The 25,433-nt window shown below is 40.1% G+C and overlaps 2 protein-coding genes across 4 annotated transcripts in view; one reads left to right on the top strand and one right to left on the bottom strand.

Moving 5' to 3' along the window:
• The first annotated feature begins 18,184 nt into the window (after window positions 1–18,184).
• Window positions 18,185–22,562, top strand: arsa (arylsulfatase A). Of its 2 annotated transcripts, XM_034879921.1 has the most exons (8): window positions 18,187–18,458; window positions 19,145–19,385; window positions 19,731–19,949; window positions 20,195–20,364; window positions 20,617–20,741; window positions 21,179–21,306; window positions 21,412–21,514; window positions 21,610–22,562. In XM_034879921.1, the coding sequence occupies exons 1-8, from the start codon at window positions 18,235–18,237 to the stop codon at window positions 21,903–21,905; spliced, it is 1,506 nt and encodes a 501-aa protein (XP_034735812.1). In that variant the 5' UTR covers window positions 18,187–18,234; the 3' UTR covers window positions 21,906–22,562. The 2 variants fall into 2 exon arrangements, with proteins under 2 accessions (XP_034735813.1, XP_034735812.1); XM_034879922.1 differs by lacking the exon at window positions 19,731–19,949 and having other exon boundaries at window positions 18,185–18,458.
• A 467-nt stretch (window positions 22,563–23,029) lies between these two features.
• Window positions 23,030–25,433, bottom strand: part of mapk8ip2 (mitogen-activated protein kinase 8 interacting protein 2) — a 28,310-nt gene continuing 25,906 nt past the window's right edge. The window contains exon 14 of one of the 2 annotated variants that reach the window (XM_034879888.1): window positions 23,030–24,892. In XM_034879888.1, coding sequence (XP_034735779.1) covers window positions 24,820–24,892 — 73 coding nt within the window. In that variant the 3' untranslated portion in view covers window positions 23,030–24,819. The remainder of the gene's footprint in view (window positions 24,893–25,433) is intronic. The other variant, XM_034879889.1, reaches the window with a different exon arrangement.

Below are 25,433 nucleotides of genomic sequence, written 5' to 3'. Positions count from 1 at the left end.
AAGTGATAATAATGAATCAATAGAACACAACCTGTCATAGCTGGATTAATCTCATTCATCCAGGTGGTAAAACATTGAAGAACAATGAAATGATCCACTAAATTGAAGCTGCAGAGTTGAAGATGTTTTTCCAATAATCCAAGAGACCTTTTTAGTTCTGAAATTAAGAAAACTGAGTGAATTAGTTTTATTTTGGACTTAATAAAGTTAGTTTAGTTTAATAGTTAATTTGAAGCAGTCAGGGACAAACAGGCACTCCTTACCACTCCTTACCTAAAGAGGGGGGAGTAGGCCAACAACAGCTCACAGGATGCAGATCAGTTGTCATACAGTCAGTATCAGTTAACATAGTTAGCACTGACAGGCTGATTTACTGAAGGACTCACACACTTAAAACAAACAGGTGAATCAAATGGAAGTTGTGTTGGAAGTACACAAATCTACTGGACAGATAATCCACTGAACAAACTGCTGAGGTGTGTGAAATGCCATTGCACACTGCAGAAGTATGATAGAGCCCAAGCCCGCCAATTTGCATAACCCAAGGTACAACTTTCTGTGAGTACAAGCATTTGACTTCATTAAGCCCATAGAGCCAATGGGTAAAACCTGCATGAACTAAAGGCAACGGTGTGCATTTTCACTGTAGCTCTATCAGCACAGGTGGAACCATGTTGCTTGGCTGCTCCTTGACTCCCCATTGAAACCAGGTTAGGGTAAGGCAGCAAAAGCCAGTCTGAGTCCAGAAGATGTTGGTGGGTTCGTCTTGAAGGTCTGTGTTGTTTTCGGCTTTTCAATACTGTTCACTATCGTAATCGTGCTGTTATCACGAAATATGCTTCCCATTAAATTAAATAAGTTTAAAATTCGTGCTCACCACCACGAAAAAAACAAGAAAAGGGCAGCAGCGTTTACAAATGTCTCCGTTTTAGGGTCTCGGAAATGCCTGAGTATTAGTGTGGGCGTGAGGCAGAAACATAGCAAAAGATTATTGTTTAACATAGAAGTGTGAATGTAGCCTTTAAGGGCTCAACTACAAGTGTAAAGTCAAGTAAATCTTATTTATATAGCAGAAAATCACAAGTTTTCCTCAGTGGGATATAAATGTAGAATTGCTGTATGTGTTTTAAGGCATAACCTTTCTTCTGTCAGGTTTTGTTAAACCTTTAGGGATGTAACATTTCTGTTGTACAACATTTTTATTCAACAACCCCATCCATATCACTCATGCACATGTATACAAAGATATCTGCTCCACCACACAACATGATTCATGCAAGAGTGCTCTGATGGAGAACATTCCATTCAATTACAGTTTGAGTGTTTTCCATGACAACATGTCTCGAGTTCGAGACTCAATAACAGATGCCTAAATCACATTCTTGTGTGAAATGTAATGCTTGGGATGTTTGCAACTAATATACATGATCAATTGCTTTATTAAACCTCTTGTTCTATTGGTCTGCATATACAATTATTAGATGTAATCAAACTTTTCATCTACCAGCATTTATGTGGAATATTGAATGACCAGCTCTGCCAAATTCACTTAAGAGTATTGCTATGACATCTAGCACATACATACCGTGTCCATCATTACCATACAATTTAAGAAAGATGGAGGCAGAGAAGGGTAAAGACACATGAAGGAAATTAGAGAAATATAATACAAAAGCAGTGATGGTTTACTTGAGTGCATTTCTTTTGACATCTGGCCAATGGTAAGTGTTGAATAAATCCTCGAAAATGGAGAGATAGAGGGCAGACACATGAAGTAAAAGAAAGAGATGGAGAGACAAAATGACAGTAAAAATGAGAGGGACAGCGAAGCCAGCAGCAAAGTCAACACTGTCATTACAGTGACGATTAGATCAGCAGGAGGGTTGAACCTGAGAGCAAAGACACTAAACACCTCAGAACTCAGCTGAGCGTTAACCCCCAATGCTGCTGGACTCACATGACGTTATGATCAGTATTATAGGTAGGAATAAGAGGATAGCCATAGCAATATTATATATCTTTAAAATGATGCATCACCTATAAAAGGTAATAGTCCATCCAGAGGCCATCCTCATGCGTAGTAAGTACTTTTTATACTTTTAGGTACTAAATTATCGAGTATTTTTAAATTGTTGTGTTCCTACTTTGACTTCAGTAAAAGATCTGAATACTTATTCCATCGCTGACATCAGTGAAACTTTATAGATCGTGTATTGCAAGAGACCACATCATGGTGTGCTGCTGTTTAAAGGATTTCTCCTCCCTTTGATCTGCATTATAAATTATTTAAATGACTAAATCAAAGGACTGAACTCTAAACCCTATAAGCTTCTGTGCTGTGTCACATTTAAGAGGAGATTGTATTGCACCTGTAGACTGTAGAAAATTAACACAATTTAGATAGTGTACTATCTGTTGAAAAAAGAGGCTAAATGTCAACTCAAGTGTTTGCAAATACAAGACGTAAAAATGTGTTGCGAGGTCTTCCAGGTTTTTCCAGGTCTTTTACGTGCTGACTCAGTTCTTAAGAAACGGAATAAAATACATTTTTTTATGAAACACATATTTAAAAGAGACTGAAGTGAGCAAAAATCACATCTTTCGCGGACAAAACAATATGCTTCAATCAAAGCGTACTCACAGTTTGCTTTCAGGTGTAACACCAAGGCAGTCAACCACCTGTGCAACTTTGGATGCTATATTTCCAAAAATCCCTAAGCGTAATGTTGTTTTCTCAAGCGGAAATATCCAGCTGGATTGAATTTCAGTGTCAGTGTCTAATTTCAGTAGCTCTAAACAATGTTAACACACACACACACACAGTGTTTAACCTCCCACAGTGACTGCCCATTAGTTCATTGACCTCAGTCTCGGTGATTTTGCAATTCCCCAACCATGATGTTTGTGAAATTGTAACAGTAGGGAATGATGCGTAGGAGAGAGAGTGAGACGGGATCTGAAAGTGAAAAAGAGTCTGACTCTTGCCCCAAAGTGTTCCTCTCCTCCCTGATAGGGGGTTAGAGAGAAACAGTCAATCATTCTTTGGGGAGGCATCCCTTGTAGGCATTGCTCAGCCAATGAGGGATGATGGAGAGGCCGGACATAAAAATTCACCCCCAGCTTCATGTCCAGATGAAGAAACATGATATCAGACGGAGAAATAAATTAAATTTTTTCTTTTCTTTGTGAAGTCTAAAGGCTTATTGTTGAGCTGGAGAAATAGATGGAAAAACCTGGAAAGATATTAGATACAGTCTGTATTTTTTAAGACCCTGAAATCTTGTTCAGAAAGGAGGGGGTTTGTAATGTTGCTCAGCCATCCAGTACTTTCTTTTATATGTATTTGCTTTCTTTTTGATGTTTTTTGATTATGTTCACTGCTTTGCCACTGTGAATATTAATTTTAATGTACACCACTTAAAGACACACAGTAGAAGTTGCAGTCAGATGACTGTTTATACACCTTTAAACAACAAGCAGAAGTGCAGTGAGTAATGTCTCTGTTACACACTATAACCTCTGATGACTGAAGTTCCATGCTCGAGTGTGTATGTGTGAATCACTGTGTTTCTGTCCCTGCACAAGCATATATATGTGTTGCTGTAACAGACACTGGGGCATGATAATTTCCTTAATCGTGGACGGATTCTCAGAGGAAGAGACTGTAATAAAGCCAATTATTCTGCCTGCCACTATTAACGCTGACAGACATTAGTTAGGGAGGTAGCAAAAGTTGGAAAGACATCTTCCTCTTTTGAACTGCAGAATACAGGACATGTTGTGGTATGCCCTTCCTTATAAATTTAACTTTAGTTTGTCAATTTGGAGCACATGCTTTTTATGCTTTCTTGCAAAGAGTTGGATGAGAATATCGCTCCCACTCGGTTCGATAAAGATGAAGTTACAATCAGGGTTTGCTTAGCTTAGCATAAAGACTGATAACAGGTTTACAGGTAAACAGTGGAGACACCAACAACATCAACACATTTTCTGCACAGCCATGAGAGGGCTATTGATTGCCTCATCTAACTCTCAACTAGAAAGCAAATAAACTTATTTCCTAAAATGTTGAACCAATTATTTAAAGGTCCCATGACATGTGCTCTTTGGATTGTTTTCATATAGACCTTAGTGGCCCCCTTATACCATCTCTGAAGTCTCTTTCACAAAATTTAGCCTTGGTGCAGAATTACAGCTAATAGAGCCAGTCCCACAACGACCTTTCCTTAGTATGTGCCATTTCTGAGTCTGTAGCTTTTAAGGAGGAGAGAGAGTGGGCAAGGTGGAGTCTGGGGCTGTGGTGTTGACTAACTGCCACTTTGCTTGTTTAAAAGCCATGATGTATCTCTCTAATGGGTGAGCCAAATCCTCTGGGCGGGCAAAGCAGAGAAAGGGGAGGTAACCTTCCAGATTGCCCCATCTGAGCTTTCATTTTCTCAAAGACAGAGCAGGATACCCCGGTCTCGGTTTACACCTATCACCATCAATGGGGGACCATAGGCAGGCTTGGGGAACGCATATTAATGTTTAAAGTGACATTTTCATGCCATGGGACTTTTAATGATAAAGATCACAATAAAGTTGTTCTCCACAGATGAAATGATGCTCTGGTGCGTCAGTCACAGAAAATGGACCCAAGGTTGCTGGGCTTTTAAGGGGAAAAATACTAGCACTGTGAGAAAAAAAAATCATTTAAATTGTACAGACGTTTTTAATTGCCAAACATTTTCTGTGTATAGTTGACTTCAAACATTCTGAATAGCATGGTGTTACTCTGCTGTGACATTTAACAAGCTGTCTGCAGGCTTGCCACAGCAGTGACGAATGATGAAGTCATTAGTGTTTCTCTCTATATATCTCCTCAGTGATTTAGGGAGAATGTCATTAGCATCTCTCTCTGTCTAACAGGAAGTCAAAAGAGCATCTACCTTGGTTCTGCTGGTATCACATCCTCTATCCCTTTTCCCTTCAGGCCCTCAATAGCATTGTCCCATTGGTTGACCTGACTGTCATCCATGTGGCCAATCACAAACATGAAGGTTCTCTGTTTTCTTTCAGTAGCGGACCATGTGGGTCAAAGGGTGCCCTTTCTTGGTTGGAGGCTGTAACACTCGCTATATTTGCGGGGCACACAGATGTAGATGAATGTAATGGCTTTAGCTCACCTTCATGACTACATCACCAGCAGCCTGGGAGCCTTTTGTTCAAAAAATAGAGCGATGACTGTTACTCTGTGGTAGCAGGAGCAGAGACATATTGCACTATGCTGTATGTACAATTATAAAACCACTCAGAATTGAAATGGCTCTATGTTTGACAAGATATATTTATATATATATATATATATATATATATATATATATATATATATATATATATATATATATATATTTTTTTTTTTAAGATATAGTCCTACACTTCCCTTGAATCACAACTGAGATGCTTGATGACTAACTTAAAACTCTAAAGTCAATTCTTAGCAGTGTTCTTGTGAGTAATTATCAGAGGCTTGATAAATACGGGCCCAGGTATAAATGGCTTGAGAGCTTAAAAAGCTTTCAAAATTGAGCCAGGACATGCTTGTACCATCTAGACAGAAAGCCATCCGAAAGACCGCAAGCAAGGAGGGATGTTTTGCCAGAGGCACCTTGATTTTCACTGTGTTTTGTCTGACAGTAAGATGTGTAGTTAGGGGCTTAATCTTATCTATGGATAACCTGCTGAGGGTAGCTAAAATCATTTCCACTGGCTGCAAAGATAGTATATTTAAAATAAACAAACCAATGAATAAAGAAAAATTATTCCATTTTTGGACACAGGATGTGTTTTGAAAATTGGAACATTTCGGTTTAAAAAATGTTTCAGAAGTTAATCATTCCTTACAGTTTTTCCTCCTAGAATGAGTCTAAGGGACAACAAATGTGTCAGCTTACATCTCCTTTGCAAATTGGCACCACCTGTCAGGTCACCTCATTCAAATATCACAGTAGTCCATCAATTACAACGCAATATACCTTTCAGTATATCATTTCCTTTCTTGTAGTTATTCTCCACTCGAAAAGTGATTGGAGCATGTGTGGACATTATATACAGACATCTTCACTTCACCACTTTGACATTTTTTTCAGTCATCCTAGCTCTTAATTTGAAAGCATATTAAGCATGATTGTGACAGAAACAGATGCTACATGTCTACCTAGAAGTCAGCTATTCAAATACTGCAGCAAGCAATTCACAGTGCTGGGGTTTATTATCTTTCACAGCACCCTCCGTCCTTATAAACAAAGCACTTATAGGCCCACATACCAGATGTCCTTACTACTCCAGAAGATACAATCAAACCTAATTAAATGATTTATTTTGGATAAATCACACCTGTAAGTTAACACAATATACTGCACGCAATGCATGCTCAGCAGCACTGGAACACCGGAATCAAACTCAGAGAGACACATTTGCTGCTCATCCAAGGTGAATAGCAGCACAAACACACTCATATACATGCAGAGCAGACACACTGATGCAAGAGGGAAGTCCAGCTTGTGTCTGAGTTGAGTAAGGGGTGGACAAGGTCAGTAGGTGAGGATGGGTGGATAATGCATGTGTGTAGTTGTATGTTTGTGTCTGCATCTCTGCTCTGATTGTGATGGTCCAGTTATCCCACTATTACACTTGGCAGCTGCCTTAAAGTAGACGTGCTACTCTCACCTGTGACAGTGCACCCCCTAAACAGGCACAGAGTGACTCTTGTTTGTCCGCTATGTGCTACATGTAGGTACACTTGCAGCTTGTGTGATCGACCTCTGTGCTCCACCCCGCACTCTGTTTAATTGAAACAGATGGAGGAGTTAAGGAGGGTTGAGGAAAAGCCCCAAGGGGCAGCGGTGATGAATGGAGAAAAGAGGCGCAGAGCATGTCGAGGCCATCAGCAAAGGACGCGAGGACCCACTCACTTTTCCAGTGCATGTAAACAAACACTATTTATCAAATGATGCTTGTTAATGAGCAATCATGAAGTCATGACACACATAACACTGATGAATCTTTGATGGAGACAAAATCACATCCACTGATCTACGATGTCTTTTTGTCATATAAGTTGTTTTGATTTGTCCCAAAGTTATTAAAGGTTATAAAAGAATTACAGCTTGGGACTATGACTGCTGCTGTTAGCAGTTTATTAAATAAACTAAAAGCTTGTGTTAGCAAAGCTCATAGTGAAGCACTTCTTCCTCCCTTAGAGCATTTCTTCTCCATTGTATTTACTCCTGATTCGGACAACTTGAACAAAATAAACTTCGGTTCTCATTTGGTTCCTCAAACTGTTTGTTTTTGGTGTCTTTGATTTAATAGTGACTCTTGGATATTGCATTTTTATAGGGTATTGTATATATAGGGTATTGTTTTCATTTAATGTAATTACCAAGTGGTGTTATTACCGAGTGCTATTGCATTATTCTGCTGCTTTCTTTAACGAAGTTACTTGAACACTACAAACTTGTAGAAAAATATACATATCCAGCTTCTTTGTTGTATTGCCAATGTAAGTCCTTGATGTGCTGGTTCTAGTGATGTTTCAGGAATTGGAGCTTGTTGTTTCACACTTCTGGATAAGATTTAAGTAGTTGTCTAAGATGTACATGTCAATTTAAACTTCAACTTAAGTTTATTTTTCATGTCTAAAACAGCAACAGTTTTTGATACTTTTCAAGCTATCTATGAAAAACAAAAATCCTCAGACACAAGGAAAAACTAGAAGAGAGGAAGGGGAGAGGTGAGGAAATTCTTAAAGAGATCTTGTCACCTCAGTGTCTGGGAGTACAAAAGGAGCTGTGGTTGGGAAAATTGATATGATGGAAAACGCAACAGAACTGTACATTTAATGAACATTAAGTGGAAATACAAAATAAAAGAATGGGTTTATAACCCAACAATAGGGTCATTAAAAGGTCAAATGTGATCATTATAAATCCAATAATTACATCCAAATAAATGGAATTAATCTACCGTATGTTGCACTTAAGACCATTGCTGAAAATCATTTTTAAGGTATGAAATAACAATTATTGATAACGATAATACTCATTCATTCATCTTTTTATCCTACCTGAAGAGACGGACTGCAGGCAGCAGGAGGAGAAAACACAGCTCAGTTCCACCAACAAATTTACTTATGTACACAAGAACATGTAATTACAGAATGATTCTGTAATGAAATAGCAGGAAACTCCAAAGTCTAGAAATAACTTGATTCCCTTGAAGCTCTCTAGGCAGACGCCCTGGGAAAATGTGACTGCTGCTCACAGGCTGTCGACCCAACTACTCTGTCTGTTCCGCTGAGTGTGTGTGTGTGTGTGTGTGTGTGTGTGTCTATAAGGAGGGTATGGTGGCCTCTCTTTGTTGTCCATGGTAAGAGGATCCTGGCTAGTGAAACAATACCTGACCATTCAAACGGAGATGAACAGACTGAACCTCCTCTGTGAGAGAGAAGGAGGCAAGCCTTTCAGCAACTGGCCAGTCATTAGCTATCACTGGGGGTTTGTGTATGTGTGTGCAGGTTTCATCATGAAACAGGTTCAAAGGTTCTCTTGGGGAGTTAAAGGGGATGATATGGCTGAGGGGGTCTGATGGAGAACAAAGTGGGAATAGGAAATGGGTCAGATAGAGTGAAACGGATCACTTTTTACCTATGAGTAAACTCTCCCTCTCTGCAGAGGTAATCCACCCCAACATTAATAATTGAGGAGTGCTCGGTACTTGTGTGTGTGTGTATGCCTGAGAGAAATCTAGCCATTATGTATATGTACTGTGCAGTAAATATGCACACTGTATTTTTTTCTGCATTGAAAGTCAGCAATATTCTGCTTCTCTGGTTGGAAATTTACCAGATCTGAATTAGGGGGATAAGTATTACTTCTTACAATTACCACTCTCAAGCTTTGGAGTTATATCTTTATCGGCACAGTTTCTCAATCATACACTTACACTTACACACACACACACACACACACACACACACACACACACACACACACACACACACACACACACACCACACACACACACACACACACGCTCAATCCTTATTTTCCTCTCGCTCTCCTACCTGAGAAGGCCAGAGCCCCTCCGCATGTCAATGAGAATTCTAGGTATTTAACAGTCTGCAAGTCAATCCTCTTCAGCCTCGAATTGATCTCATCTCAAATGGAGCCAAAAAAGACAATTTAAATATTCATGGTGAAACGGAACAATGCTGACTAAATGTGATGAGGGTCACTTTCAAAAAAGGCTGCAGCTGGTTTCAGCTGATCAAAAGCAAGGCAAAAACACAAAAACTGTGTACGTCAATACAAAGCCATCTTCATATTGAATGTTATTACTTTCCGGCAGCTGTATTATCTGTTTTCTCATCAGGGAAATATGCAAGTAATTTGGTACTAATTCAAGCACTAACATAATGACCAGTTATCCTTAATTATAAATAATACATCATTTGTTTATTTTTGGTTTCTTTATTTCCCCTCTTTTGTCTTCAAACCAACGCACCTCTTACCTCAGCGCTCTCAATGGACCCTTTTTGAATATGTTTTTCTTGTCCGTGTACTTTTATGCCGCCACAACTTTATCCCCATGTGCAACTGTTTTCCTTTTATTAACAATGGTGTTTTGACAGGTTTGTTCTGGTAACAGCAAGAACATGATGTACATATCCATCTGTTTAACCAGAGACCACACAGGACTTTGTTGTCAGCAGAGTTAATGCTGCATTTTTATCAAGGAAAACATGGCACTATTTAATGTACCTAACAAAAATTAAGATGTGTGTGTATATCTGTGTGTGGTGTGTGTGGTTTGTGTGTGTGTGTGTGTGTAAGTGTAAGTGTGATGATGAGCGTGGCAGAAAGAAAGCGGGCACTTTAACCCTAACTGCTAAGCTTAACTTCTTAGTGAAGTGCTGATGAATAGTTATAACTCTGTTGAGGGTCTACAATCAATCAAATGAAAAAGGTTTACAGAAGGAAAAAAAGCTTAATTTGTGGTGCCACTACACTATGAATTCCTTGTACTCATTTGAAAAAGTTGAGTTCCGCTTGTGAATGTTAAGGTAGGTAAAGTCAAAACATAAACTATGACATTCGAGAGTTTGAGAGTCTTTCTGCTCTGATTCACTTCACAAAATATGAAATAGCTAGCGCTTTAAAGATCAGATGAGACAAATGAAAAGCAGCTTCAGCACTGAGAGACGGACAGCGTAGAAAGACAGGGAATAGCTTTTATCGAGCGTGACACAGAGAAATGGGATCTGGGTTTGTGGGCATTGGAGTGGTAATTGATTCAAGGATCTAGCTCTGCTCCGAGGCTAACCTCAGGAACATTGTTGTATGGGAGCTGATATGCAGTGTGATAGCTTAAATACCCATTTGACGGAGAGCAATTTTGAGCTTTCCAAAAAGTCACTTCTCAAACTGATGTGGCTAATAGCTTGCCATGCTAATTCAGACTCAGAACTGTAATGAAACACTTTTTATTGCTATACTTGTTAATTTATTTACAGCCCTTCCCTGCTTCCTCAACAAATGACTTATGTGTGATTAAAGCAATCTGGCACAGGAAACAGTAACGAGGATGATGAGCAGTACTGTACGCCGTTGAAGTCTGAGACACAGAGCCTCATTATGAAGTTAAGAAATACTTCTAAAGAAAAGGTACCATTTTAATTTAACCATTGTCACTAGCATTTATAAGCAGTGTATAAGCAAAACTTTTTTATAAGCAAAAACTATTTTGCAACTATTACTCCTGTGACGCTTAACTGGTGAATAAACAGATAAACAAGTGATTGCCGACATACTGTTTAATTGGCGATAAACTGTTCAGAAGACAACTAACCCCCAATTTCCACAGGATGCGTAACGGCTGCGGATCTGCTCTGCTGCGTGACGACTCCGTGCTCCGCTGTCCGTCAATCCCCACCAGGTCCGGATTTGTTGCGGAACGGCCGCGGCCATGACTAACAGCGGAAGTCTCAAGGACCCTCAAATCTGTCAAGTTCATGTAGAATAGAACCAGAAAAACAATAACAGTTTGTTTCCATCAAGAGTAATAGAGATGAAACAACTCTGTGCTGTGTTTTCATGGTGTAGTGCAGCCAACATGCCATCATTAGTTTTGACCACATTAAAAGTTTTAAATTAAAGTAATACCAATGAAACCTTAAAGGTCCAGTGCGTAACATGTTCAGTTGTTCAAATCAAATCAGTATTACCTGTTCACAAACTTGCCCTGTTTCATGAATTTTTACCACCACCATCTATTCCAAGTATTCCTATTGGCTTGACATTTGACATTTTCATTTGCATGAACTGGGGTAGATGCACCATCTTCCAATATGTTAGCCAGTTAGGGACATACAGGATATACTGCTCCGCCTTTTGCGTTTTTGTTGTCACAACATAAACTCACAGGTGCTACTAATCTGCTAATGGGTATTGTTGCTTCATTGAAGAAGGAAACATGGAAGACCACACATATTCAAAATCCACATTTCAGGAACAGGAGACTTCTTCTTCACCCAGAAAAAGAAAAAGAATATTGAAAAGAGCAAAAGACCGGCTTTTGGAAGTGTGAAGGCTATTGTAGCTGTAATACGTGCTTGGAACTGAGAGAGTTGATTGCGATATATGATCTCAACGCTAGATGGGAGTTTCCTACATATTGGACCTTTAATAAAGGAAATTAGGGAGCGACCTCTAGCTCACCCAGTAAGAGTGTGCACCCCATGTAGACAGAGTCCTTGTTTGAAACCAACCTGCGGCCCTCTGCAGTGTACTGTCTCCCATCTCTCTCCCATCTTTCCTTTCTATCCACTATCACTATCTAATAAAGGGAAACATTTTAATCTTTAGCATAAAGGAAATTATAATTAAAAATTATTATAAGAAATTCAGTGTCTCCGCCTCCTGTGAATCACACAAAATGACTGATGTCTAAAGTTTCTTAACTTTCTTTTGTTTTTTTTGCATATTATCTCCTCGTACCTTTATCAGATCTGCCCTATACCAAAGACCAGCTGCAGAGGAAGCCACGTCTACAAACAGCTGATCAAGTCAAACTCTCAAATGGGAAAATAATCATTAAGTCAGCTCATGCATTTGTGGCGTCAAAGTCATTAGAACTGATCTAGTCACACACTGCAACTGAGTCAAGTAGTGAAGCTGCAAATGAAGAGTCTAACAATGTTGTGTACGTCTTCTACTGTGAAATATATTCTGTTTGCATTTTCTCAGTGTTTCGCATCCATGTGTCCTGCGTGACAAATGATACATCTTAGAAATGAAAGCATTTAAATAAGGTTTTCCACAGTGTATGTGTACTTTCTTTGTCTGTTCCAATTACAAATAATGACAATGCAAAATTCTTATTGGAAAATGAAAGAAATTACCATTTACTTTCGACAGCACCATTTGCATGAATATGGAAATACAGACGTGAGGAACTGGTATTTGTGATTATACACTTGTGGCCGATGATAATAAATTCAGACAGACTTGTTTACAATCAAAGCCATCCCCGAGGACAAGCTGAGCTAAAGCACATCTCAAGGTGAGCTGAACAGTAGATGAAGGAGCTGAGAGATGCATCTCAACATCCGTACACATTTTTTGGCATTTATCTCATGTAACGCTCATCTGAATATTTTCAGCTTAGCTCTGAGCATACATCAGATGCATTCCAACTAATGCAGCAGAAACTCCATTTTGAATATCTGTTACCTAACTCTGTGCAGGCCCTGTTCCTCTCGAGTCATCTCGATGTGTGTCTCTCAGGCCTGTCTGTCTGCATGACGAGTGCGGAGGTGAGGCAGGAGTCAGCCTGAGAAAGAATACATCACTTATGGGGCTTTGTGTGGCAGCAGATGACAGCCGGAGGGTAGTTAGAGAATGGAAGCGGACATAAGGGCCAGTCAGACCACTTTTCTTTATAATATTACAATTGTGGAGGAAATAGTTGCAAGGGCAGGTTGTTCTATACCACCAGTAGTCTATCCTAAGCAAGCAGGGACCACACAGAGACACATCAACTGGATCATAGGGCATATGTATACTGTATTTATATAGTCAGGCCAAAACTTTGGACACACCTCATTCAATGTGTTTCCTTTTATTTTCATGACCATTTACATTGTAGATTATCACTGAAGGCATCAAAACTATGAATGAACACATTATGGAATTGGGGAATTATGCACAGTATAGGCCAAAAGTTTGGACACACCTTCTCATTCAATGTGTTTCTACTGAACACTTATGGAATTATGTACTTAACAAAAAACTGTAGCCACCCTTTGCTCTGACTACTGCTTTGCACACTCTTGGCATTCTCTTGATGAGCTTCAAGAGGTTCCCTTTTCTCCATTGCACAAAGACACGGCGGTTGGAACCAAAGACCTCAAACTTGGACTCATCAGACCAAAGCCCGGAATTCCACTGGTCTAATGTCCATTCCTTGTGTTTCTTGGACCAAATAGATCTCTTCTGCTTGTTGCCTCTCCTAAGCAGTGGTTTCCTAGCTGCTATTTGACCATGAAAGCCTGATTTGCGCAGTCGCCTCTTAGCAGTTGTTCTAGAGATGTGTCTGCTGCCACAACTCTGTGTGGTATTCATCTGGTCTCTAATCTGAGCTGTTCTGTTAACTTGCGATTTCTGAGGCTGGTGACTCAGATGAACTTATCCTCAGCAGCAGAGGTCGCTCTTGGTCTTCCTTTCCTGGGGCGGTCCTCATGTGAGCCAGTTTTGTTGTAGCACTTGATGGTTTTTGCGACTGCACTTGGGGACACATTTAAAGTTTTCGCAATTTTCCGGACTTATCAACGGTCAATTCTTACCGTCATGATGGCCACTTGTTTCTCTTTACTTAGCTGATTGGTTCTTGCCATAATATGAATTCTAACAGTCCAATAGGACTGTTGGTTGTGTATCAACCTGACTTCTGTACAACACAACTGATGGTCCCAACCCTAATAATAAGGAAAGAAATTCCACTAATTAACCCTGTGACGTGCAGTCGGAGAGAACATTTGCTCTATGTTTAGTACAATGCAATGAGAGTGTCAGTGTGTGCATATTACCCAAGCAGGTCCTCAAACATTTATGAGTTCTTCAGCTTGTGTTGCTCCACAGAGGCCTGTTAGATTTCATTGCATAATTCTATGCTCTGTTTCAGCCTCTATTGTACCAATGAAACTCGTTTTATTTGCCAGGATATTTTCTATCACTGCTCCCTCAGCTCACAAGCCAAAAAAACAATATCTTTTCATCATTGAAAGAACTGGTTGATCCCTGTTCATGCAGCAGATTGTTGCAAAATGTGCTCACACAACAATCTTAACGCAAATACCTCTGGCTGTCTTCAAAGTGTCTTGAACGTAATCTTGCTATTCAACTTGCTGGTAAACTGTGTTTTCTAATATCATATACTGACAATGTGTATAACAACTGTTATTCATCACGATGAAGTGCAGTTTGCCTGTGAAGTCTATAATGAAAACCGCAGGATATGAAACACTTTGGGTGTTATTTACAATTTGCCATTCATCACTATATCTTCTTTCAGGAGCAACTTCAAAGATGCTGTGGCATATGCTGCTCAAAAGGCATTTGCATGACGACAAGATAATAGCAGGCACGCTCACTAAATTAGCAGAGCTAAATCAAAGTATTAAGAGCTGTCCATGGTTCTGAATTATCCACTGATTTATCTTCCTGCCTCCTTTTCTCAGTCCTCTACCTCTCTTTTTCTATCTATCTATCTATCTATCTATCTATTGTACATGTATGGGCTGCAGATGCATTTAAACCCTTAATTGCCACATTACTGCTCAATATATTGTGTAGCATAACCCAGGAGATCAGATTGTCTGTGGAACTAATGGTAAAGATCTGACTAAAATGAGGTCTTTTTCCCTTTATAGACACTGTTAAAACAGGAGCATCCATAGAAATCAGCAGAACTGTGATCCAATGGCGCCCACTACTGCTCACACAGTTTACCTGCACCTGGACTATGGTCCACAAACACTGCCGCATTATCTTTCACAGTTTAGCTCACAGGTGCAGGCTTTTAAAATTGTGTGAAACGACAAACAGCAAGAAGAAGACGACAATGAGAAAAGAGACGTAGTGAGGCTTGTTTACTGTTGGACCAATGTAGCAGTTATTACTTGATGTGCCTCTTAAGAAGCCAAATAAACAAGCAGGGTGTGCAGAAAACTGTGAGCTTACATCTTATTTTTAAGAAAAAGAGAAGGAGGTGAGGACGGGGAGATAAGAGGTGGGAAGAGAGACGCTCCCAGCAGGTGTGAGGCTGGTTTGACTCTCTTATGTTTCTGTATTGAGGGATGAGTAGGGGATTCCACCATCCACACTCCAATTGAAATGAAATTCCCATGCACGCACGCACACACACACACACACACAGAGGCAGGGGTGAGGACCTTTACGTAGCCTCAGCTGCTTCAAGCTACTTGTTCGGCGCTGTATTAGTCACTGACAACAGTTTTCATTTACTCACAGTAAAAGGTCAGAACAGTCATCTTTTCGTAAATCACAATGCAGGCAGAGCATTTACTCACAGTGGCTCTCCTCATTCCTTTCCATGAGACATGCTTGTCCATTTGATTGGCTGTCAGGCCAACGCCCTCACAAGTCATTATTGGTGGCAAAACCTAAACAGTCATTATCTTAAATTATTTGCACCTAATGATACTGCTTCTAGGAACTCCGTAACAAGCTAGTGGACTAATGATGGATTCATCTGTTAACCTGGACTGAGCATGAATCATTCAGATCAAATGTAGTCTTAAAGCTATATTGCATAGTTTCTGTCTTCCCCATGAGGATTTTTTTTTTTGTTGGGCTTTTCCATTTATTTTTAGTGACAGTGGACAGACATCAAAGGGGAAGAGAGATGGACGATGACACGCAACAAAGGGCCAAAGGAAGGATTCAAACCCAGGCTGCTGCAGGACTCAGCCAACATGGGGCAAACACTCTTGCTGGGTGCGCTAGAGGCCCCACCAAGGAAATGTAAGTAATGACAACAACACTGTTGTTGCATCCACATGACGCAAGCCTTTCGTGATAGCGCACCACCTTCACCCCTCCGCCATCCAGGTTCTTGTAACCAAGGACACGGAGGATTAAAAGACATGATGGACTCTTCTGACAAGGTAATTATCTTCACTCAAGCTTCTGCGTGCGAAAGTCGCCAGACAACACCATTTTCTAAACATGGCCATTCTAAGGAATACAAAAAGAGTTGTGTCGAGCTCACAGTCTCAATTAGCTTTGTATCAACTAATTTGGCAATGGCTTGAAGGTAACGGATGTCCACTATTATAACAAAAGCTTACGTCCTAAAGTTTTCAATTTAAAATAAACAGCTGCCATGGAAAAGGAGAAATGTCACTGGCCCCCCTCCGGGCTTTAATCATCATGTTCCCTGCTGAGATGTTTCTAAGGGTTTTAGACAATTAGATGAAAAGAGCTCCTGACATTTCCATTGCACTCCACTGTAGACAGAATATCAGCTGAGATTAGCTGCATTGTTTTTTTTTAAACCAGGGCAGCAGTTTTGAGATTACATTATTTGCTAACATAATTGCCAAAGGGTTCCCCAATGTTTTATCAGTTCTTTTATTTTTTAATTATATCAGATTAGTAAATATAATGTGCCTTTGGAACATTGGATGAATTGTTGCTTATAATGGGCAATGTAGATATTGCATTAAAGATCAGCCACCCACTTAGATCAGCTGGTGTTCTGTCTGTAACGGAGTGATATGGAAATGTGTAATTGACCCCGAACTTTTGACCTGTAGTGTATATATATTGGATAACAAGAATGTGTTTGTGTGTGCTCTCTTTGGTTCAGTAGGTCAATTGTATTTCAGAAAAATAAGTTACTTTAAGCATTAAGCCTGTTTCTTCCATTTCCTCCACTGTAAAGCTATTGGCTGTACGCACAATGACTCAATGCATTGCACACATTACATGACATGTACAGAAGTAATGTAGATTCCAAGCACGCATGGATGGCTGGGTGGGTTTGATATTTCCAAAGCATTAAAAAAAAATACGAGTAAGAGAAGCCAACCAGCAGAGAATGAGAAAACAGCTGGCACAATTGTAGAAATGGTTCTGGAGCATCTGTCACTTTATATCTTTTATTTTCCTTCTCTCTCACTCTCTCTGCAGCTGAATGTAGGTCAGTTCTGTAGAGAGATGTGAAAGTGATTAGTAAATCAAAACTATCTTTCAGCGGATGCCATAGCAACCAATGCCTGAGGCTATAAGTGCTGCATAGCACGCATGCTAACTGATAGCCACACACACACACAAACCCACAAATGTAATAGTGATTTCTGTGTACAGTATTCTCATTCATTCACCTCATTTCATGTCCCTCCCTCCAATCTTATTTGAATGCAGGGAGTGCCCTTTTTTCTTTTCCTGCCCACCTTACTGAAGCATGGATCTGCAGAATGTATGAATGTATGAATATATATATATATATATATACTGTATATAAAAATAAATAAATACACAGGCCCAGTACTGGGCTATAGTCTGTACAGCTGTGACGTCTATTTCTCCTTATAATGGTGGCTCCTGCAGCACTGCACCAGTGATTTAGTTCTACTCTTGTTTGCTTGACTGACCACAGGTGTCAGGAAGACTCAGTGGCAGGAACCAAGGTTGTCACAGAGGACGAAAACTCAGCGGCAGGCCCTCCGACTAACAACTTCAGTCGAGTAGCAGACACAACTTTAGACGTGCTGAGGACAGACAGTTTCTGTCGTACTAAGGTAGACACAGTCACGAGACAACCGCGTCTTTACGTCATAAACGTAGGCCTGTGTGTAGAAGCTTTTGCTAAAGCCGGCTGAGCAGCCGTGACCAATCCAATGCTTAACATTGTTATTACCTACCTTATGGAGAAGGAGAAACAGAGTCCAAATAAGCCTAAATAAATCACACTGTTTCTAATTTTAAAGAAAAAATTAGTTCACCTGCATAATGTAGTCTGGGCCAAAATTATAACAGACTACATTTCCTAGCCATGCGTGACGTCAACTGTGCGCGACAGTTTCCGTAAATGGACACGGGACGTTATGTTTTGGTTCCTCTCTCCTCTCTACGGACCTGACGGCTATCTTCACATGCAGGACGACGCATGATGGACGACATCGCCTTCTTCTTTTTGAACGCTTTTCTTTTTTGCACTTGCTCGGCTTCACCGCCGAATTTCGTCCTCCTCTTCGCAGATGATTTAGGTTTCGGGGACTTAGGTTGTTATGGACACCCCAGCTCACTCACTCCCAACCTGGACCGCCTGGCAGCGGGAGGGCTCCGGTTTACAGATTTCTACTGCACCAGCCCCGTCTGCTCCCCGTCCAGGTATAGTAACGGTAGGACCCACGCTCAGCTACCTAGTTTAGTGTGTGTGTGTGTGTGTGTGTGTGTGTGTGTGAGAGAGAGTGAGTGAGAGAGATTTACTGGTCCTGGACTAACAAACCATGTTTCAATCTAAATCTATGGCCCCTGATTGTATGCCATCCTCTCTCACTTTAAATGAAAATGCTGAAAAAAGCGGTTAAAACTCATAACCATTTGTGTAAGAGCAGACTGTGGAGTTCTGGGATTACTTCATGTTTTTTTACGCATAGGCCTACTTTTATTTTACATCTCATTGTCATTAAAACTTCTGTAGTTGTTTGAAGGACGAAAATATGTCACCAAAAGTGTGATTGTCATGAACAGTATAATCCAATAGGAGATGAAGAGAAAGTGTTTAATATAAACTCACTGCTGATTAGCATTAGTCAACTTTATGCATTATGACGAAGGTGTAACTGAAAACAGATCCTGTTGTTTAGGGAGGAATTAAGTTGCATAACTAATAAGCAGTTGTTAGAGAACATATCACATAACTGGTTCACAGTGAATAATATCTCAATGTTGAAAGATATTTGTAAATGAGTAATTTGTGAATTAACACATGGAATGCATGGATTCTTTTAGCCATGTCTTACAATCTTTCCAGTTTTTCCTAAAAGCCTTGTGTTGATTTGGTGGCTTTCCAGGGCATCATTGTTGACGGGGCGCTACCAGACCCGCTCGGGTATCTACCCGGGAGTGTTGTACCCAGGCTCTAGAGGTGGTCTTCCTCTGAATGAAACCACTATTGCGGAAGTGTTGAGACCTGTGGGCTATGCTACTGCTGCCATAGGGAAGTGGCACTTAGGAGTTGGGGCCAATGGGATGTTTCTTCCAACCAGGCAGGGGTTTGACCAGTACCTGGGGATCCCCTACTCCCACGACATGGTCAGTGCATTTGAATTTAGAATCAAACCTAAATGATGAAACGTTTTGAAAAGTAATCTGTTATGGTATTGGGTGGGGATGCTGCAGTGGATATAACACATGCCTTCGGTGTGAGAGATCCGGGTTAAATTCCCACTGCAATACATCAACCATTGTGTCCCTGAGCACTGACGCTTAACCCCTAGTTGATCCAAAGGCATGCAACCTCTGATATATAGCAAAATTGTAAGTTGCTTTGGATAAAAGCGTCAACTATGTGACATGTTATGGTATCTGTTAAAAAGTACTTTTTTTTCTGCATTATCTACTCTATGATTTGTTCCTTTGTCTCCCTGTTCTTCCCAGGGCCCCTGTTCAAACCTGACTTGTTTCCCTCCGGATGTTAAGTGTTTTGGATTGTGTGATGTTGGCACTGTTACTGTCCCACTAATGCACAATGAGGTCATCAAGCAGCAGCCAGTCAATTTCCTCGATCTGGAAAGGGCTTACAGTGATTTTGCAACCAATTTCATTACAACATCAGTCAAGAAAAAACAACCTTTCTTCCTCTACTATCCTTCCCATGTAAGCATCAAAAATGTATTTTATTATTGGAGTTGGCAAAACAACACTTACAATCATTGCGGAATCAGAGCTCTCTCCTGGTCAGCTAAACTCTTGAATGCGTAGTACAAGTCCACGTTCACACCCACACCCATGTTAGTTTTTCAAAGAAAGAAAGTCTACAATGTTTTGAACCCCACGTAGATAGATTATGCTAACTCAGTGCAGCAAGACAGTAAACCCCTTTTTCTACTTTCTTCCTACAGCACACCCACTACCCCCAGTATGCAGGCCAAGGGGCAGCCGGGCGCACCTTAAGGGGACCATTTGGAGATGCTCTGTTTGAGTTTGACAACACAATAGGAAACCTAATAACAGCCCTCGAGAAGACAGGAGTGACCAACAACACACTGGTCATCTTCACTTCTGACAATGGGTTTGTTTTTCGCCCCTGGTTTGATTTTATATGAATATGTGGCTTCTATTGTACTTAAAGTTACTTTCATAATTTCTTATGCAGCCTTTTTAATCACCCTCCACAATAGCTGTGGTAAAGCAGTGTGTTTATCTTTGTTCAAAGGGTGCTTGATATCTTGGCTCTCTTTTTTATTTTAATTTTTTTTTGTCTTATGATATTGCATTTATTGTCTGTTATCTAATGGTGTGTTATTCCTGTCTCTGTGTGTAGGCCTGAACTGATGCGTTTGTCTCGTGGAGGTAACGCTGGCCTTCTGAAATGTGGAAAAGGCACCACATATGAGGGGGGCATGAGAGAGCCAGCCATTGCCTTTTGGCCAGGGACCATCAGGCCAGGTCTGGATTCCTTAATCATCTGCACCAAAAGTGTAGACTGAGTGATGCTTCCAAAGACATTTTTTTCTGTTGCACCAAACCAGAACTTTGGTCAACTTTTGTGCTTTTTTAAATACATTTTAATTGGATTTTGATTCGGAAACCAGAGTTTTCCACACAGAGCACTTGTTGTATATATCCATTTCAAAGACCATACTGGTGGTTTTGCTTATTTAAATCCAAGCTTTAATGGTGACCATTTCCAGAGGCATATCTCGCCTCTTCATAGTGATTTCATACATTCCAGGCATCAACTGGAATGTATGAAATGTATGAAATCATAGACCAGTAGAATCATCAACTGGTCTATGATTCTAGTATAAAAATAAATGGCCTGGAAAAATGATTTACACAGAATCTTTTAATGATTGCTACTTTTTCTGTATGCATGTCTTTAGGTGTGACTCATGAGATGGCCAGTACGCTAGATATCCTCCCCACCATCGCAAGTCTGGCAGGAGCCAAACTACCCCAAGTGATGCTGGATGGGGTCGATATGACAGAAATCCTTGTCAACCAAGGAAAGGTAGTGGTGTAATACATTACTTACACTGTAGAGATTGCAATATGTGAATACCAAGCTGTTGTATTGTATTCATTTTTTTTTTTTTTTTTTTAACTTTTTTGGCAGAGTAAAAGGGAGACAATGGTGTTCTATCCCACAGATCCCACTGAGAAGTATGGCCTGTTTGCTCTCAGGCTAGGGAAGTACAAGGCGCACTTCTACACGCGAGGTACAGTACATCATTAGCTGAAACGTCAATAAGCATTATCACACAGTCAGACCATGTGTGTTTTTAACTCCTGCTTGTCCTTGTTTGTGCGTCAGGTGCTACACACAGTGGTACTACCCCGGACCAGGACTGCCCAGTTTTTGCAATCCTCAAGGCCCACGACCCCCCTCTTATTTTCGACCTGGAGGCTGACCCCTCGGAGCACTACCCTCTCCCCCTGACGGGAAAACCCGACCTCCAAGCTCTACTGGAGAGGATCAAGAAAGTCAAGGAGCAGTTTGAAGCCTCCATGGTGTTTGGAGAGAGCCAGATATCAAAAGGAACAGACCCCAACCTGGAGCCTTGCTGCAATCCTCAGTGTAGCCCCAAGCCCGGATGCTGCAAGTGTTGATGGGAAAACACCCACACCCACTGATGACAATTGTGGCAAAGCCTGGAGCTACTGCACTGATTTTTCCCTCAAGATTGCTTTTTACAAGCACAAGATGTGATGCTGATTTTGTAATTCCCTGATAATGCATTGCCACTTGCTTGTGTTACTGAAAAGTAACATTGTAAACACTTCTCAATGAGGAGATGATTTTCTCAATATTGATATTGACTACTTTTAGAACTAATGTATCACAATGTACTATATTTTTCTTGACTATTTGAATACATGTTTTATTCATTGAATTATGATTTTATTTTCCTCTCAACATTCTTTATAAGCATAACATTTTGAATACATGTTTGGACTTCATGTGAAAACGCTTTGCAACATATTCTCAATCACACAAACAATCAAGAGTAAATCTCAACAATAAAGACAACAATAAAGGTTTCGGACATTAAGCATATATTTTATTCATAAGACCAAACCCATGACAAGTTGGAGTGATTTTTTTTGTCAATTTCTCTTCCTTAGTTTTTCCCTGGAATTTTAATTCATTTTACAAGTCCTTTGTTTTTAAAGATACAAGATAGGATATGTTTGTCACATACTGTTTTGCTCTAGGTATACAGTGAAGAATCTTGTTAATGTAATAAAGTCAAAAGTTTGGTTTAACTGTTAATGTATTTCTTAGCGCATATATAGGACTAGATTATCCTCAGAGGTTGTTTTTGTATAGCTGTGGGAAAAGAAGGGTTTTAGGCTGTGACAAGATAGAAAAACATAATCCAAAACAAATACAGTAGATACAGATCAGAGATGGGTCACACTGTCGGGGCTCAAAGGTGACAACCTTAATCGGCAAGATGCAATAATAGTTTTCCACCAGTGGTAGCAGACTCAGTTACTATTCAGCTCTAACAGCAGATTGGTCAGTAGTCTGGTGGGCGTATGTGTCACTTACGCTAATGATGTCAAATCTCACAAATGTGCTCTAAAGGTGCTGCTGAAGCCTGTCTAGGTATGGAGTTGGCAGAAACTCAAATGCCACCTGTGTGACAGACACTGAGTTAACATCTTGTGAAGAAACACAAGACACTGAAATAAAATTATTGCAGATCACACACATTTTAGTGTTTTTCTTTTTTTCAGGGCTTTTTGTCTGGTTGTGATCTCTTTTTCTTTTTAATTAATGTACATATTCATTTAATAACATACTCAACATAAAGGACACAGCACTATCTTAGATTTGCTATTTTATATACATGATGGAACTGACAGCGATACGTATGTAGATAACACTCTGCCTCCCTCCTACCATCAACAGTGAACGGAGGTGTTTGAACTGTGACCGAAAGCAGCGGAACAAGATGCTAAACAGTGTCTGAAAGAACAATGGGGATTATCGAGGTTAGTAAATCCTGAAACTTCAGATGACTGTACTGAGTGCATCATTTATCAAGTCTGCCCCTCCCCTAAATAAGGTGCTAGCCTGTAAGCTATAGAATGCTACAACAACCCCAGAGTACGTTGTTGTGTAATGTGAGAATGATGTTTCAACCTTTGAACCAGACTAAGAGCATTAAATGAATATAGGAACATGTGGCCATCCCTTTTATCCATCCTACTTTAAAAACAAGATCAAAGTCTAACCCATTACACAACTATAAAACCTCCCTTTCAATGCATTATTAAAGGTTTGATTACATTGTGATACCAGGACCAAGTTTTAGCAGGACGCTTTCACTGTATAGTAGGCACACTGCAATACAGCATTACTGACACACGGATACCAGTCAGTCTAGTCATTCCTTTTCCCTCATTGAAATTGCCAAGTCAAAAGAAAACGGAGACTAGGATGCACCTGACAACCAGATTCACACAGTCGGAGGTATGAGAATATGGCTTTTCATAGTGCTTTTGCTTTCTTTGACCTAAAGTCACATTAATCATTGCAAAAGCATTCAGTGATCAATGATATGCAAATTTACCAGTTGAATGGATTTCATATGACAACAAAGGTCAGCAGGCAGTGCAACTTTGAGGACTGGACAAGAGTAAAATGGTTCTGTCATAGTAAAATTGTTCTGTCATATCATCCAAATGTGCTGACTCTAACTGCAACTAATCCAAGCTGAAATATCTGTGGGGCTAATAACATTCAAATTTCATCACAAGTCATTACTCTAAGATATCTTACACCTGCAGTTACTCCTGTCAGAGTGTCATTAATACCCACAATAAAGCAAAATCCCTCCATCGGTCTCAGCTGTGAGTGTTTCTTAATTAGTCTGGATGAGGCGCCTGTATGTCTACGTTCTCTACATATATTTACAACACACACTACGTCTTGTACGCGACACAGGGGTAAGCTCGGACCAAGGACAGTTCACTGCACTCTCTCTACTTTGCTCCAATGTCACTATCAGTAGAAATCAAATTAGCAGTTAGAATATTTTGAACAAATACATATTTACAGTTAATTCAACGTCAACCTCTATGTTGTACACCATTTCTGTATTGATTGTTGAGCTGCTTGCCATTCACTTGGATATGTGTATCTCTTGGTGTGTCTGTGTGCAGTAACCCTACTAGCCATGCATTGAAAAGTGAAACAGCAGTAGTAGGTATATTGTTTTCATTTCAAAAGAGGAACCCTTAAATAAACAGGTGCTCAGCGTTTTATATCATAGAAAAAGTTAAAAGAAACAGGCAATCAATCCATCGAGAGGATAGAAATAAACAGAGAGAGGGATGAATGAAATCATTCAAATGCCTAGCATACTGTAGAAATTAAGATCCCAGTTTTAGAAGGACACAAAGGAGTATTTTACAATGGAGAGAAGACCTCACTGACAGCGCCCTCTGGTGGCAAACCTAATGAACATACACAAGTTGCAGAGAAAGAAGTGGGTCGTCATGGCAACACTTCTTACTCCAGGTAGATGTCCTCCGTGGGGCAGGCATACTCCAGATGTTCCTGGTAGTACTCCTGGAAGGCTCGTCTGTGGAAAATACAGACATAAGAGAGCATGACTAAAGATCAGGCTGCCAGCTAATAAAGGCAGCCTTCCAAAGTAATCCTTGTAGTAACACATTTTATTTTATAGTGATGCTCTATTTGCTGCACTTATTACTAACAAATGTCTTTTGGTGCATGAAAAAGGCTTAATTAAAATAATTGCAGTGCAAATACAGAATCACTCTTCTTGAATCAAAGGAGGATAATTGTTTTTAATAAGTTGTGTCTTTGTTATGGGTTCTGTTCCACAGACAGAGCTGGATGAGAAGCTGATAGATGAAACAGTTTTGCTCATGCTCTGCTGCCTGCTGTCTCTCCATCTAGAGACAGTGAACTATCTGTATCTTATTATCTTATCTTATTATTCGAACCGCATACATCTGAATCTGACATGACTAAGCTTCCACACATGCACATACATTAAATACTGCAGTGCACAATAAACCTGGAGAACTGCTCACTTATCCGCTACAGATACTAGTGATTGGAAATAAATATACACTTTAATCCAGGAATATGAGATA

This window comes from Etheostoma cragini, chromosome 8, assembly GCF_013103735.1.
Source record: "Etheostoma cragini isolate CJK2018 chromosome 8, CSU_Ecrag_1.0, whole genome shotgun sequence".
Lineage (NCBI taxonomy): Eukaryota > Metazoa > Chordata > Actinopteri > Perciformes > Percidae > Etheostoma > Etheostoma cragini.
This window is presented reverse-complemented; position numbering and strand designations above follow the sequence as displayed.

Coding starts and splice junctions, on each gene's coding strand:
- arsa (XM_034879921.1), top strand. CDS start 18,235: ATGATGGACGACATCGCCTTCTTCTTTTTGAACGCTTTTCTTTTTTGC. Junction 19,950..20,194: donor TCCTCTACTATCCTTCCCAT/GTAAGCATCAAA, acceptor TTCTTCCTACAG/CACACCCACTACCCCCAGTA. Junction 20,742..21,178: donor GCCAGGGACCATCAGGCCAG/GTCTGGATTCCT, acceptor GCATGTCTTTAG/GTGTGACTCATGAGATGGCC.